The 17,039-nt window shown below is 37.8% G+C and overlaps 2 protein-coding genes across 2 annotated transcripts; one reads left to right on the top strand and one right to left on the bottom strand.

Moving 5' to 3' along the window:
* The first annotated feature begins 1,197 nt into the window (after positions 1-1,197).
* Positions 1,198-3,478, top strand: LOC122647663 (probable lysophospholipase BODYGUARD 4). Its single transcript, XM_043841023.1, has 4 exons — positions 1,198-1,673; positions 2,120-2,469; positions 2,777-2,970; positions 3,051-3,478. Exons 1-4 carry the CDS (start codon positions 1,223-1,225, stop codon positions 3,370-3,372), a joined length of 1,317 nt encoding a protein of 438 aa, XP_043696958.1. The 5' UTR covers positions 1,198-1,222; the 3' UTR covers positions 3,373-3,478.
* Positions 3,479-4,867: 1,389 nt separating this feature from the next.
* LOC122648782 (probable arabinosyltransferase ARAD1) lies at positions 4,868-10,181 on the bottom strand. Its single transcript, XM_043842003.1, has 2 exons — positions 9,172-10,181; positions 4,868-5,613 (listed from the first exon to the last, which is right to left on the bottom strand). The coding sequence occupies exons 1-2, from the start codon at positions 10,090-10,092 to the stop codon at positions 5,056-5,058; spliced, it is 1,479 nt and encodes a 492-aa protein (XP_043697938.1). The 5' UTR covers positions 10,093-10,181; the 3' UTR covers positions 4,868-5,055.
* Positions 10,182-17,039: the final 6,858 nt, after the last annotated feature.

Genomic DNA, 17,039 nt, shown 5'->3' on the forward strand with positions numbered 1-17,039 from the left:
ACCAAATAACAATCTCTTGCCCAATTAATTATAAGACTTTCATCATTTCTCGAGGAGAATATTTCAAGCTCTCACATTGGATTCCTAGCAAAAACAAGGGTATTTGGGTCATTTCACAGGCGGTCCCCCTATTTTTGATGGGCTAGATCCTCCAGCTCCAGCTACAACTGGAGGAGAGCCAGGTCCTACATCAACAATGCAACTAAGCAATTAAGACAAGTCTAGAAGCAATGATTCATAGAAAACAAATTTCGGCAATTCATTGGTTGCATAATTTTGCGATCTGCAAGCACGGGTCATAGACATAGTTTGAAGTATTGGTATCGGATCGCCCGGTACCGGTTTTGATAGTCACCGATACTGATACCGATACCAATACCAAATCGGTAGCACAGTAGTGTCAAAAACTCATTTTTAAAGAAGAATCAGGGACAAAGTTGCCTGATACAGTAGATCTAGGCTGATACCGTATCGGTTTTGTATCTGTTTTGTAGGTTATGGATAACCGTTCCGATACCGTGCACTAAAACCACGGTCATAGATGGATAGATAGATAGATAAATTATAAATAGATCGATCGTTGAAACAGAGTACAAGTGCTTGATGATCTTCTCTTCTTCGATGTTAAGAGGGCCGAATTCAACAAAATAGCAAAACCCAAGCCTTTGATTCAACAAGAATGAAAGACCAACACGTAAAAGAATGCTACCCGATCATATGCCTTTAGACGCACGAATGGAATCCAAGAGAGTGAATGGATTCCATCTGTGTGCCTACGCGTTCTCGTATGAAAATGTAATCCAGCCTCTAATTAGGCGTTTCCTACGTTCTCTTACATATGAATGTTTTATTATTTTCTCTCCCCTAAAAAATTGAATAAAAAACCACTTTGACCATTAAAACACTACTGTACCCATATAAGATCTTAACGGCATAACGCCATCTTCAACGTGTCGTATGCACATTGGTTGGTAGATTTGCTAAGGCATGATTTTGTCCGTCTTCACATCCCCGTCTCTCTCGAGGCCTTCAGGGAATAGGGAGGGAGTACGTGGCGTGCTGGCTACTCAGCTTCTCTGTCTCTTGGAGGAGCGAGGAAATGGAATCTTTCCTACAAAGCCCAATTGAGATTTCCCATATTCGATTCCCAGAGGTTCTATTCTTTCTCTCTTCTGCTCTCTCAAATCTATGTATATATGTGTTGTTGTAAACTTGTAATGTGATGAGATTATCTCTCGCCGGCAAAATTCTGAGAATCATGTCCGTATTTGCTCACAATTGGCCCCAAGAAGCTGTCCGAAGCCTCACTTCAGCAATTGGGTTCATTGTTTTTGCGTTACTGGATTTGTTGGATTCCCTTCTCTGCATTTTTTACAGTTTAATTGATGGGCTCCTGGAAGTAAACACCTCCTCTTGTTACTGCCAGGACAGGGGAGAACAGAGGACGAACGTGAATGGGGATAAAGAAGCTGAGATTTCAGAAACTTTGTATAGGAGGAAAAATATTTCCAGGGATTTAGGCCTTCCAATGTTGAGAGCAAAGAGGGTGGATTCCATTAAGAAAGGAAGTTTAGTGGTGAATAGGTGGTCAGACTGCAATTGTGAATCTTGTGTTTCATGGCAGCTCAATGGAGATCAGAAACTTCATGTTGTTGTCAGAGAGCCCTCACCAGGTACTAGAACAACCCAAATTTCTCCCTTCTTCGTTTTTATTGATAGATTTATTATTTGGTCGAAGCATGGTTGTTTTGCCTAAGAGAGTAAGGGCTTTCAAATTTTCCATTAGCTTTCATCGACTTATCAATCAGTTTCTTCAAGTAATTAAGTAAATAAAGGATAGAAAGAGTTGGCAGTCTGCTGTGACTTTTGATTTTCATGCGACTAAAACAAGCATAAGTTGGAGAACTTTTTGAAAAGATGATAGTTGTGGGTAAGACTCATGGAAGACCTCAGGGTAGTTATGGATTTGTACTTGAAATGGTGATAATTGTTAATGTTGCTACCAGTTAAGTACTTATGTAAGTGGTATTGAAATGATGGAAGACCTTAGGGTGGTTATATGCCTTTGTGCTTGAAATCATTTTAGTTGTTAATGCAATTATCAATTGATGTTTGACAGCTACCAATGAAGACAGCAAGGGAAAGCCAGCTGAAAATGTGATTTTCTTACATGGGTTTCTATCCTCTTCCTCCCTTTGGATTGAAACAGTATTTCCAAATCTCTCTGAACCTGCAAAGCAGAGCTACAGATTGTTTGCTGTAGATCTCCTAGGTTTTGGAAGGAGCCCGAAACCACGGGATTGTCTTTACACGTTGAAAGACCACTTGGAAATGATCGAGAAATCTGTAATTGATCGGTTTCAGTTGAACTCTTTCCACTTGGTTGCCCACTCCATGGGATGTATAATTGCTTTGGCCTTGGCAGCAAAATATCCGAAGTCTTTGAGGTCAATTACACTGATAGCACTGGTGAGTACACGAAGCGATTTGATAGACCAGATTTTTTAGTGTTGATGAATAACATTAAATAGTTTGAACCCATATGGAAATCCAATTTGTTAGAATCCAGTTATTGAGTCGTCCAAATCCAGAGTTCAACTCAGATAGGTTACGAGTAACTTTCCGTGGGATTGAATTTCCATGTTACTACCAGACTCTTAGTTACTTGACTTTGTACTCATTGTTGAGTCATCTTGCTTTGCGTATTCTTTTATTTCCTCAATTTTATTACACACTATGATGCTCATTTGGGGTCAGTGATGGATGTTATTTTCAGCCTTACTTTCCCTCATCCGAGGACAATGCGAGCTTAACTGCACTCAATAGACTTGCTGGGAAGAAATTGTGGCCACCATTGCTTTTTGGTTCTTCAGTCATGTCATGGTATGAACATGTTGGAAGAAGCATCTGCTTCCTTGTCTGCAGAAACCACCGGAGATGGGAATGGATTCTTAAGCTGCTAACTAGAAGGTAAGTTAATCAAATTAAGGTTCTTCCTTCAATACTAACTCAAGAAAATATTCATATAGCTCGTATTTAACTTTTTCTAGGGACCCGCATTTCATGGCTGTGGACTTGACCAGGCACACCCATCACTCAGCCTGGCACACAATGCACAATGTTATATGTGGAGGAGCAAAGCTAATGGATGAATACTTGGAAGCTCTGAACAAGTCGGGTGTGTCAGTTACAATCATCCAAGGAGACAAAGACCAGGTGGTTCCATTTGAGTGTAGCCACAATGTGAAGCTTAAAGTTCCACTTGTGGAGGTTAAGACCATCTCTAATGCAAATCACACAACTGTAATTACGGGTAGAGAAAAGGAATTTATGAGGGAGTTGGAACAAATATGGCATTTTTGTGGGAAATAAAAATTGTAAAATGGATGTGCTCAGAAAGATGGTTAGTACTTGGTACCATCTGGCCTCAACTTGAAGGTGCATAATTCAATTATTCAAATTATTTGTATTCAATTTTTGTCCTAGTTACTTCAATGGATTTCCATATTACTTCACAGTATAAATGTTTATTCGGGATTCCTACAGAGAGCAGTTGAACACAACGAGAAGGGACTGAACAGTGGATGTGGCAACTCCCTCCCTAACTCAACCCAGTCTAGTGTGGATCATTATCCTCTCCGGTTCCCTGCATGAAACAGTTGTCCGGTTCCTCTCTTAGGGGGCCGGAAATGACGACCTAACCGCCTACCTGAACACACTGCCCGAGTGAGGTTAAGTCATCATTTGTGCCTCCCTATGAGAGGAACTGGACAACTGTACCGGGCAGGATAAAAATTCCTCTAGTGTAGGGTTCTAATTGAAAATTTTGAACCTGATTTACAACAACCAGTTTCCATTTGGCCGTCTTATTAGAAAAAAAGTGAAGGAAAAGGAAATGAAATTGAAACAAAAATTAATTGGAGACTTCTAATCTTTACCAACAATGCTATATATACTTAGTTCATCTTTGACAATGCATGGTGAAGATTATCTATTATGTCAATGAGCAAGTGAACTTCACTGATTACTAAGTAGTAAACATCCCACAAAATATCAGTGAACTGTGGGTTCAGTGAAGTACATGTGCACACAACACACACACACACTACCAAAAAAAAAAAAAGTTGGTTCAGTCCTTTTCCTTACTGATGAATCTAGGTGAGAGCACTGAGTTTACCAGTTCTAACTATAAAGTCACACTAGTTTCAGTTAGTTAGCTACTCAGTTACCGATCATATTCTACTAGCTAGGGCTACACTCTACACTGCAACCTTTGAAAATCTGGCCAGAACCAACTCCGTCAGACCTCTGCAACAAATCATCTCACCAACCCAAGATCATCACCTGAATGAAGCTTGAGATTGTCATCATTAGCCTTAGGAATTTCAATCAATCTTGGCAAAATTCGGGTTCTGGGAAGGATACTTGCTGTTTTGCATGGACAGGAAGAACTGAAGAAGGGTCAACCAATGAATATTATTATGAGCTACAGTGTCCAATGCATCACCACTCATGGTCATGGGTTCTTCAACCTGGACACGACCTGCAAACCAATGGGTGGGTTTGGTGGGTTGGGTAAAGTTTGTGCATCCAGAGTGGCATTGTCAACCCAATCATATCATCTGCTATACGAGCATTTCAAACTAACATAAATGAAAGAGTCCGACCTTATTGTACTAAAAGCAGAAGCCAAATTGTCAAATGAAACACCTTTCTGATAACATTACAAAATTAGGATCAAATTTTACAGTAAGAATCACGTTCCTATAGGTCCTGTTTGTTTACTGTAAACTTTTCCCTTCCAAATGATATTTTATGTGAAAAGTTTACTCCATGTAAAATTTTTCTTATTTCTCAATGAAATTTGTGTATTTTACATCAAAACAGTGGAAAATCCTGTTTTACAAGAAAATTTTCCTTTTCCATCTTTTTACATGGAAACAAATGGAGCCATAGCAGCAAATTTACATGATTTATCTGATTTGCAACAACACTATACTCAAGAAAAGAGTGGAAGGAATGGGGCAAGGAACTTTGACATCCATTGGGATTAATTCATCTCTCACCAAAATTTCTTGGAACTGTTATGATTTCCCTCTTCCTCCTGCTGTCTTTATGCCGAGAGAATCGCTTGGACTTGTGTAGCTTTAATCGAACTGAAGGCACCTTACGGGCAACTGCCTGCCAGATCATTTGTACAGCATCCTCCTCCTGAGAAGGGTACTGGAACTCAAAGAACTTTTCGATCTCTTTGAGCCTCTTCCACCTCCTGGTCCATTCTTCCTTCTTGATACTCCTAATTAACTCAATGAGAAAATTCTTTTTCACGGCATCTGATGTGCGTACAAAGATGCAGAACTCAGAGTAGTCAAGGACATCCTCATAAGGGAGTTCAATTTCATCACTGATAATGACAGGGACACAGTGGCTCGCAATGGCATCAAACAGGCGATTTGATGATGGGGTATCACCAGCGATGTTGAGGCAGAATTTTGATGAGTGCATCCCTTGGCTAGCTTTATTGATTCCGTCCCTACTAACGCTCCCAAATGAGAAGTGCACATCTTTTTCATCCTTCAAAAGATAAAACAGTTCTTGTCGAACAATCCCACCCTGAAGATGAGAAAGTCAAATAAAATAAGCTCAGAATAGAATCATAGATATAGGAGCAGAAACAGAGTAAAGCACTGGCTGCGTTTTAATGATAATCCAAACCCAGAAAGCAAAGCACCAATGCAGAAGACAAACCTAGAAATAGGAGGAATTAATAAGCAAATAATCACCACGTAGATGATCTCAGGGTACCATGAAAACAATCTAAAACAGATTCCTTTTGCATTCGCAGAGAAGTATGAACAACCCGCAGATAAACAGGTTACTAGCAGATCTAGAATTAGCCAATGAGTTTGTTCTTTAGTCTAGAAGACTCCAAGGCAAGATCCAGTTGAACCAGTTGGCTGCCCTTAGATTTTCAAAATAAATGGAAAACAATTCACTGATAACAATTGAGTCATACAAATAACACTACATAAAAGAATATACAAGTTGAGCTTTGGACAATCATTTTGGGAACAGGATGGCTGATATGATATTCCCATGTTCAGTACTTATATCCATGAACTAACTGATTAATCCTGATCTATATTGAATTGCAGATAGCTCAATGAGAGAATTATTTCTGATTGGACCAAATAATGGCCCTCCAATAGAGATGAAAGAAGATATGCGAGAAATTAAGGAGGAGACATCAGCAGAAAGTGTTCGAGCATGGATAATTTAATGTTTAAATTGAATATTCCCTCTATCCCACAAAGACCGTCTAGTTTGAAAAATCCCTCATTTTAAGGAGCTTGTTGTCAATGTATTAATCACCTAGTAATTCAAACCTTTTTTTTTTTTATCCCCAACATTACCCCTATTATTTTGGCTAATGTAAGAGGGAAGCAATTATGTCAAGTGAATACAATAAATGTATGGATAATTAAATAGGGGCATTATGGGGAATCTAACAAAACTTCAAATCTTGGTTTTAAAAATGGACAGACATTTTGGGAGTGAAAAAACCTCAAAACTATCTTTGTGAGAGGGAGGGAGAAAAATTCTATAAAATTGAAGTCTCCATGGAACTGGTGTCATAGACTTCCACTTATGTAGGAAGATATTTTCATCTCAAAACACATTAAGTGAAAATTTATGACTAAGTTGTAGAAAATAATTCAGCAATTTCATTCCGAGACAGAAAAACACCTAAATCTGATATGAATGCTAAGAATCCAACTTCTTAACCACCCCTTGGATTGGACCCTAAAGTCAAAATTCAGCCAGGTCAATTGATCCCAATCAGACGTTAAGGATGAACTTTCCATCTGGATTAAAAACCTTCATTTGGAAAGAGAGACATGAAAACAACATGAAACAATTCACAAATCAACAGTTAGATCCAGCATCACTTATATAGGAGGGTCTGGCCATTAGAAACTTTGGACAATAGCGAATCCAAAAGGACAAAAACATTTTAACAGTTCTGATTTCTGAGCATGCTTTCTAATCTCAACACAAATGGCATCTTTGTCCTGTACGTAAGGATAATCTTGACATTAACAACATATCCTAAATGGTGGTTGAGTTAGATATCTAGATTGGAATCAACATTGTTGCACAAATAATTAAGGGTTGTGTTAGTGACACTACTAGGCTAGAAGAACAAGAGGACTGGAAGCATGAGACATGTAAAATACTTCAAAGGGTTCATGCTAGGGAAGTTTAAAGACTTGTTTGTATATAGTATTATAGTCCATATGAAAATAGTTCAGGTTAAATCTAAGGAAAACGTTAAAATCCAATGAAATCCTAGGAAAGACTAAGCACTTTAAAGGAACACTGGAGAAAATCGTAGACGGTATGTGATTGATGGTACCAACATTCAAGAAAAAAACTTGATACGAATAGCATAGAACATCCTTGGATCTTTCAGAAATAACAAATATTCAGACAGAGGATAGAATTTATCCAAGAGAATCAAACAGATCAACCTTATGCATGATTATGTGGGATTTGATGTGTTGGGTCCTGCTCACTTCATCTATATATGATGTACTAGCCATGCATGTGACTGAATATACACACTGATTTCACTCTTCTTATCGAACTAGAACATACAGCTCCCTGCCTGCTTGAGATTCATATATCACCTAGTCACCTACAATCTATGGACAGTGATCCCTTCAGTACAGTTGCAGGAGTGGGCTTTATTGGAAAATGAAAAACCTAACTATGCATCTTGACAGACCATGTTCTATGAGACAACTCCTATTACAGGCCAACGAGAGCTTGCACATCCGAGCCCCCATCTCCCCTTTTTCCATGCTTTTCTCAGAGAACTGGAGAAGATGCAATCAATAGAATTAATCTGACCCTCATTGTGCTTGTGCTCCTTTCAGCTAATTTTAAGCAAATATTAATTAGCTGTAAGGATCTAAGAATTAACCAGGAACAACAAGTACTACATAACCAAATATAGGGTTTCAACTTTCTATATGCTGTAAGGATCTAAGGATTAACCCGGCCATCCCAAATTCCAACTTATCTGTCTTTTGTACATTTCAAACTTATTTTTGGCACTGTTCTGCTTCTTTAAAAGTTTAAACCTATGGAGAAATCTCTTTTATACCCACTGAGTTTGAACAAAGCAACCAGGATTGATGTATAACAGGGTCGTCAGTGAGTAATGGGACATGTCACATGGGGGTAGGTTAAGTAAACTCCAGGTAAATAGATTTCTAAGGCACTTACTGACAGGCCCAGGTAAGGTTTCTCCATTGTGACCTAGTGGTTGTGGGTTCGAGTCGGGAAACAGCCTCTCTGCAAAGCAGGGGTGTGGCTGCATACATTAATAACCCTCCCCGGACCACACTGGCTGGAGCCTCATGCACTGGGTACGCCCTTTTTTTTACTGACAGGCCCAGGATATGACTGACGCAGAGCTAAGGTACCCTGGTAAATCTAATTAGTTATAAGGCTTGGCACTGCAAGAGACTAATGAGTTGACCTGGCTCAATCCACAAATATCAATTTTCTGCGATCGTTTGAACAGAAATTTCAGCTCCTTGATATGATAAATTGCCTTCAAAACAGTAAAGTTGTGACACTCATCTGGGATAGAAAACAAAAACCTGCACCCATCCCAACATAGCTTCTAATTATGTATGAGTTCTCAAGGAATCTAGTATGTTGGAGTAACAACCTGATTGGGGAGCAATAATCGATCTCAAGTTGTTCTTGATTGAATACTTGGTCATGGAGGAAAAATGGCAATAACAGTATATAAAGTGGCAAAGATGAACCTATGTGGAGTCTGTTCTTTTCACATGGAAAAATCTTGTAGCATTTCAACAGTTGACATAAACAAGTTGTGTAACTGGAAGACCATATTTCTTCTTAATTCAAACTAGAAGAATCACATATAGGAACAAAGCAACACAATCAAGAGTCAAATAAAATGTGATATAAAACTACTGCAACAACCATAGATGAATAAACTACAAAATTAGCATTCCCTCAAAAAAGGAATAAACTGCAAAATAGAAAGGTGATAATAAAAAAGAACATTAGCCAGACAATAAATAGATAAGAGGTACACGACAGGATGCTCTACAAAGAGGAGGAACATACATCTTTCCTGTATATGGCTCCTTGGAAATACAGCAAAGTTGGACGATCGTCAAAGCCAGACGAATCATTGACAAAAGTTTTGATAACATGTTTGTAAGGTGCAATCACATCCTTTTCAACATTAGCTATGGTAGGAGGGTATCTCCCAAAATCTGCAAGTATGAACATGGCAGGCCACAGCTTCATCCTTGCATATAACATGCTATTTGGATGATGGGCCATGATTATATGATCACGTCCCCCTGATCTCTTCCACTCCTCTTGAGATGTTAGAAACATCACCAGATTCTCTTGTAACAATTGGTTCCTATTCTTCTTTTCATGTGGCTGAAGCCTGGAATATCTGTTATAGGTCAAGGAGGAAAAGAATGGAACAAAGATGACATCTGCCTCACTTGAGTTGTGCACTCTCACAGCACTACGAGCACCCGCTGAGTCAGGAAATGTTGATGAGAGGAGATCTAAAGTCAGCCAATATTCTATGCTGTGTTGCAAGTTCAAACCTCCTGGATAATCAGGTATTTTGGTTTTAAGATCTGGCCATACATTATCCCCTTCAGGTTTCCAATTCAAGAGGCCAAAGTGGAATTCAGGAGGTAAATCATACATGAAAACCTTGAGAACTACCTTATTTGGATTGCATTTCATCAATTTTTCAACTTGGGGTGCTTCCTTCTCATAATCCACAGAGACTGGCATGTTGGGGATTGAAAGGTCAACGTTATCCTGATTTCGGGGTTGAGAGTTTCCATTTTCAACCACTGCAAAGAGCTTGGAATTGGGTAATGTGCTGAGGTCAACAAAGTGAGGGCGGCTTGTGGAACGCAAGACAAAGAACCAAGAGAGGAAGAAGAGGACAGAAGTGATTGCTAACATACAAAACAGAGATGAACGACGAAAGTGAGGATTCCTTTCGGCCATTGCAATACTAATATAAGAAATCAGAATTGGTTCTTAACTGTTATATCCCTAAACGAAGATAAAATGCTGAAGGCACACATGTGTGGAGGAAGAAAAACTCATTTACTATTAACTCCCTAAGCCAGATACTCTTTCGTATTAGAAAAGAAAAGGGTACCCCATGAAAGGAAATGAGAGAGAAACGAAGTTTGGTTCAAACATACAGAGAATTTAATGCTCTTCCTGTAAAATATTAAAAAGAAGCACAGAAAACCAGAGAGGCAAAGAACCTACTAGTAAATACTAATATTCAAAAACTACTTTTCTTTTCTTTCAATACATCATAGTGATTCACGCTCAGAAAAGTCACTGATACCCATCAGCCAAAATAGCTTCTAAACTTACTTCAACTCATCAAAGAAAGTTTTAATGGATTCAAAATGGGCTGAACAAATCATTAACCCGCCAAAAAAAAATTTCCAGGCATGAACAATGCCATTCACCTCCATGTTTCAAGAGATAAATCAGACATATATCCAGAAGAAAGCAAATGGTTCACCACAAGGAGCTCCACAAATCGAATCTCACACCAACCCATCGGCGAAGAAGTACAGACAATGCAGAAAAACAAGAAGAAAATCAAGAACAAACTCTAGTTAAGGGCAGCTGAGTTTGATTAATGATAAAAGAATGAGAAGAAGGAAATGGGTAAATCTGAGAAATGATGCTTCGTATCATACCATTGGAGAGATGGGACAGACGAAACAAAGGTCTGATTGAAAGGTCTCTGCAAGCGTGAGCTTCGGGACTACCACTGTGGACGCGGGCTCGTCGCTATGTTCTTGGGTTTTTGCTATTTTTGTATAGAAAAGAAAGAAAAAACAGCTGAGATTTGAAAGGGTTCGTATGAGAAACTACTTATTTTCCCTTTTTTTTTGCCAATTTCCATTTTATGAGTTATTTATCAAGAATGCTTGCTCTCAACTCTAGCTAGGTAGTTCTATCCCAAAAAAAAAACAAAAAAACCAAAACTCTAGCTAGCTAGCCTCAAATTCTCAGAGGTAAGGAATTTTTCTCCTCTCAGTTCCTGTCCGGTCAGGTTAGTAGGTTCCTCTCATAGAGAGGGACGATTTCACCCCATCCGAGTAGTGTATTCGGACAGGGGGTGAGGCCGTCATTTTTAGTCCCCTATGAGAGGTAAGAAAATTTTCTCCTCTAGAGGAGTTAAGTCCAGAGGTAAGTGATAGATTAATTAAGGGATCTAACCCAATACTTAATTGGAATTTTTGCATGTAAAGTCGTACTAAATTAGGGAGGTGCTATCGTTTTCGAGGACCCTATCCGGCCTATTGGGGTTAATTAATTAGTTTAATTAATGAAGGTGCAACCTCACCGAGACACTGACTGGGTTTTGTTGACTTTACAAATCTTAATTAAATGGAAGAAAAAAAGCTATCTGGTCGTGCGGCTCCTATGCCCAGACAGGGTCGTACGGAATGACTACCGTGCCCACATGAAAAGACAGAAATCCCTGAGGGCATGATAGTTATTTTGTGCGACTGTGTGTTACCAGTAAGGGTGTTAAACGGTCTGATTTCGATTAAACAACTCGATTCGGTTCAAACCGTTTAAGTAAATGGTCTCAATTTTGAAACCATAATCAAAACATTTATTAAACGGTATCACATTTCGCTTTTAAACGGTTCAGTTCGGTAAACAGTTTCTATTTACTTTTGGCACATTTATGTATATTTAAAAGTATTAAATGGTACGGTTCAAACCTATTTAACTAACAAGAATAGCAACAACAAACTCAGCCTTATCCCAACTGAATGGGATCCGCTACATGAATCCAAACACAACAAAATAAAATTAAGTTCTAACAAGAGGTATTGGCTGGGTTCCTATATTCTTGTCAAGAGTTGCATTTTAGTGTAAACTGCCTCCCGGAGACTCTTTCTGCTATTATACGGAATGACTCGAACGGGAAGAAATATTATCGGACGTAATATCTTATTACCCTTTATTATAATATAATATCTCCCTCTTCAAAATTTAAAAAAAAAAAAAAAAAAAAAAAAAGTTCTAGCAAGAGATGCAACATGAAAGAAGAAATGGGAACTGAAGAAAGATGCAATATGACACTAGATACAAAATGGAAAAAAGAAAATGACAAGTGAAAGATGAAAGATAGTAAAAGGAAAAAAGCCTAACCTAACATGATAGGAGAATCTCAGCTAAATGGGGTCTGCTATCTGGATCCTCGCCCTCCAATAAGCCCTATCCGAAGTCATAACTAAACGGTCTCAATTTTGAAACCATAATCGAACCATTTATTAAACGGTTTCATGGTTTCAGTTTAAGCGATTCGATTCAATTTTGATTTCGATTTGATTTTGACACCCTTAGTTACTAGATAGTAATTTCTTTGCCTAATTAAATATAGTGAAAATTTATTTAGGAGGAAGAACGCTACTTGCTCGTGTGTGGCGTGCGGTCTTGAAACCATACACAAGACTACACAAAATGACTGCTGCGCTTGCTTCTATGGTAAGGTAGAAATTCTTGAGGGTGTGACTGTCATTTCGTGTGTGTAGACCGTGTGCCACACGCGACCAGATAACACTTTTCCTAAATTATTTGAAGGAAACCACGATGAGTGACGTGCTGTCACGCTTTGTGACGTCAGGATTGGGATCCATGATCAGACAATAAAAACTATAAAAAAATGGTGGGTATTGCTGGTATGAATCCCAATTTGCATTTGAAAAGCGTGGCCCCAGACTTTAGTTAAATGGCAGTTGATGGAGTAGTTAAAAACTAAAGAACATGGGCCATGGGTTGGTCAGTTGGTGCTCGATCTGCTCTCAACCATTGCATCGGGTTAGATAGGTTTTATGATGGAGATGTTAATGTCAAATTCATGAGGTGATGGGTGACCATAGTTTTATGTATTTTTATTTCCATATGTTTTGAATAATCTTTCAAAACATAAGAGCCAATTTCAAGACTTCAGCTTTCCATAAGTTTTGAATAATCTTTCAGAAGTTTTTTTTATTTCTATTTTTAAAAAAAAATATTTTCAAAGTTTTATTTCACCTAAAATTTGAATGCAAGCCATACAGGTAGGTTCTCCTAAGTGCATGATGCAAAAAATCAAAGCCGTTATTTTTAAGACTAGCTATTTAGTAAGATTATGAGTAGGTGCTACTAAATACAAACTATTACATCAATTAAATTGTGGTGATTAAAAAAATAGGTTGGGGTCACAGAGATAAATATGTCAAATAAGGGAAAAAGAAACTTATAACACTAGTACGCAAGGGGAAAACAAGAAAATCAGAAGATAAGGTAAGATGCAAATTTCTACCATTGTAGGGCACATTGAACAACTGGGCAGAATTTTATTTTTGACATCGAAAATAATATATTTTCAAATTTGCTTAATAGAATGCAATGAAATTAGTTGTCTATTTTTTATTTCTTTTTCATCAAATATGATGAATCACAACAAAGAAATTGAAAATTCAACTTTTCAAGAGAGTCACAAAATGACTTACCTTCAAATGATTTCAAAGCCCACTTCCATTCTGTGTCAAAAAGGAAGATACCTCTAGGACCGAGTCAACATTTTGTAAGAATATCCTTCCAAATAGAATCGAAGAAATGACAGAACAATCCGAATATTTAATAATAAAAAATTAAATAATGATCTTGAGGGTTTTTGAAGATTCAACTAGTACTAGAATATGAAGAAAAGAGAAACATGATCTAAGAGATATGAAGTGAGTGAATTGTATCCGTTAGGGGAAGGTTCGGGTTACACAAGGCAGAGATGTAAACGGATGATCGAAAATCCGAATTCGATCCGCATTTGAATCCATCCGAATCAGTTTAGAGTTATCTATATTTGACCAGGGAATATTTGGATCCGATCACATCTGAGCTGTATTCGATCTGAATCTGATCCGTTTACATCCCTTTTTCTAAGCCTATTTTGATTGGGAGAAAAATGATAAGTAGAAAGTTTATGGGCTTGTTGACGATGGCAGTACCTACATTTCTGGAATTAAGAGAGAAACCAATAGCAATAATGAAAGAAAAGACACAACAAAATTTATGTGGTTTGGCTAGTTAACATATGTCCATAGAGCAAGATGTTTTTTGGTTCTTTTTTTTGGTTGAAATCATTTTTTTGTTCTTCACTTGAAAGAAAAGTGAAAACAGTACAATCAATATTCAATTTTAATCAAATGAAACCCAAGTTCTAAACCCTTCTACACCTAATTTTTCCTTCAGACTCTCTTGATGCCCTTTTGGTTTTAATCATATTTCTCAAATTTGACCAAAATTTAGACTTGGCATCGTGATATACAAGTTTGTTTCCATTTATTGGAATTAGACCAGAATTGAGAATTGACTTTCAACCCAATTCTCCAATTTTGAGGCAAAAGAGAGCAACTTTGGAGAAATGAAAATTACAAAATTCCAAATTCTACACTAAAGGCTTTAAAGACCGTGGATTAATGCATGTTTTATGGGGTTGGTCTTGTTATTTTGCCATTAAAACATAAGAGAATTTGAATTGAATCCAAAATGTGCACTCAAACTCACAAAGAACAAAAAGACCCATATATATATATATATAGAGAGAGAGAGAGAGAGGGGCAGGTGGAGTCTTCGGATGAGTAATGAGTCTAAGAGGATGATACAAGCAACCGGTTAGGCCGCACATTTCTTTCTTGATGTTAATAGGTGGGGGTGGGTGGATGGAATTATATAATTCAATGTTCCCCCCCTACACTGCCAGTCTTGTTTCACCAAAAAAACTGATATAGTGTTTGTCCCTATATCCGTCAACTAGGTCTGAATGGGCTAATCTATGTGTAGCCCATCTTGGTCTCCTTGGACTTGGATTGGGCTAGCTCGGAGGAACTCTGATTAAAGATTTGTCTAGGCCTACCTAAGTTTAACACCCATAAGCACTTGTGTAAGGGTTCTCCTACTCTTGCTTGGCTTGGCCCTTTTTTTAAAGCCCAAGGTATTATGTAATATTGAATCTACTTGTGAGGCTCATAATCTGTAAATTTACGGACCAAAGGAAATACAGTACAATATATACTCAGCTTACTTCGTACGTGTTCAATAGAAAGGCCTAGCTAGCCCTAGACCCAAACCAACTCAAACAATCATTTCTTTTATGAGTAATGATAGGTGGAACCACCAGCAGTCTCTTTCCTCAAAAACCTAATTTTGTCCCAATTTTGCCACGTGGAAATGTGATGTGACGAATCAGAGTGATGCCATCATCTAGCCCTTGTTTGTATGAAAACAAGACAAGCAGTGAACTCCTGGATTGCATATTGTGTCAAAAGGGCACTCCTCTCTCCCCGTCTTCCTTCTTCTCTAGTTGTAGATTGATGGCTTATCTTAGTCTTAGTTGTTCTATGGCCCTTGAGTAGGATGGACCCGAAAAAAAAAAAATAATAATAATAATAATAATTACATATGCTTCTTAAGGGATATAAAGGATTTTTATTTATTTTTTTCCTTTTAGAAATATGAATTCTTGAAAATTCAATACTAGCACTCTTTCACCTTTCTACTTTTGAAATGGTCCTTCTATTTGACACCCATTAGTTTTTAATTAAGTTCTTCAACTTATGATTTATCAATCAAATTCAACAATGTGAAGCTAATACAATTTGGATTCTCTATTGTCGCCTGCCCGTCCTGCTATGTGTTGTGTAGACACGGCAAGGCATGCAATGACTGCCTTACCCCCATTCAGGCAAGGCGCTTGGATAGGGGTAAGGCGATCATTGCATGCCTTGCTGTGTCTGCGGAGCATATAGTAGGATGGGTAGGCGGCAGTAGAGGATCTGGATCCAAGCTAATTACATTGACATTCTTTACTATTATATTATTATTATTATTATTATTATGAAAAAAAAAAAAATTATGTCCAAGAGTGTGCACATGGCACCCAGACACAAGGAAGAGAAATGATTCAAATTACCATCTCGTTGGCTCGCCTCATGAAAAGCGAAAATAACGCCCCTATTGATGCTTCCACACGTGCTCCTATTGACCCTGTAATTACACAAGCCACGCTTCCAAACATAGGATGCATTCCCCATTATTATTGTTGTTATGGGCCAGTGTTTCCTTACCGCCACGCAAAGGGAAAATATGAATATATGGTTCAAAGTCATCAAATCAATTTAAATTCCGGTACTAATGGATCTCATTGAAGATTAGTGTTGCTAACATGCTTCAAACAAAACACTAATAATATAGCTTATTTCTCAAATTGAGCCGTAAAAGCTTAGGCTGTGTTTTGGTTGTGTCAAATGTCAATATGAAATATTTCAAAAACAAATAAAAAAATCCACTTGGTAGTTCAATGTCTAAGGATAAATTCTCTATCTTTCTTTCGGAGGGCATGGCTATGGCAGGGAGTGGTGGTGGTGAGATCATTAGGAGAAGAAGAATGATAGTGTTTTATTTTAACATGAAATTACTATTTTGCCCATCAAATTAACCATGTGCTCATTAAAGAGCAAGAGAGAAATCAAATGAAATGGAAATTCTAAAACAGCTCCTCAACTATTTCAGGATTTCTATTCCACTTCATTTCTATTTCATTGAAATAAGGTGCAAAAATAAGACCAAACAATATCCAAAATAGAAATCATCCTTGGAAATTGAAATAGAAATCATACCAAATCAAGCCTTGTTCGAATTGTTGGGTTTTTGTCTATGGGCTTTGGGTTTTCTTGTATTTAATTATACAAGTTGGACCCCAAATGGGCTAATGAAAGCCTAAAACCGGCAAAATCCTTGAACGCAATTCTTTATTTATTTTTGGTAAATTTCTTAAACCCAATTCATGATAAAAGAAACCCAACTTGTTGATGTCCAAATCAGATTTTACAAAACTTGGGGTTTTGAAGTACACCTCAATG

This window comes from Telopea speciosissima, chromosome 1 (assembly GCF_018873765.1).
Source record: "Telopea speciosissima isolate NSW1024214 ecotype Mountain lineage chromosome 1, Tspe_v1, whole genome shotgun sequence".
Classification (NCBI taxonomy): domain Eukaryota; kingdom Viridiplantae; phylum Streptophyta; class Magnoliopsida; order Proteales; family Proteaceae; genus Telopea; species Telopea speciosissima.

Coding starts and splice junctions, on each gene's coding strand:
- LOC122647663 (XM_043841023.1), top strand. CDS start 1,223: ATGAGATTATCTCTCGCCGGCAAAATTCTGAGAATCATGTCCGTATTT. Junction 1,674..2,119: donor TGTCAGAGAGCCCTCACCAG/GTACTAGAACAA, acceptor GATGTTTGACAG/CTACCAATGAAGACAGCAAG. Junction 2,470..2,776: donor CAATTACACTGATAGCACTG/GTGAGTACACGA, acceptor TGTTATTTTCAG/CCTTACTTTCCCTCATCCGA.
- LOC122648782 (XM_043842003.1), bottom strand. CDS start 10,092: ATGGCCGAAAGGAATCCTCACTTTCGTCGTTCATCTCTGTTTTGTATG. Junction 5,614..9,171: donor GAGCCATATACAGGAAAGAT/GTATGTTCCTCC, acceptor TCTCATCTTCAG/GGTGGGATTGTTCGACAAGA.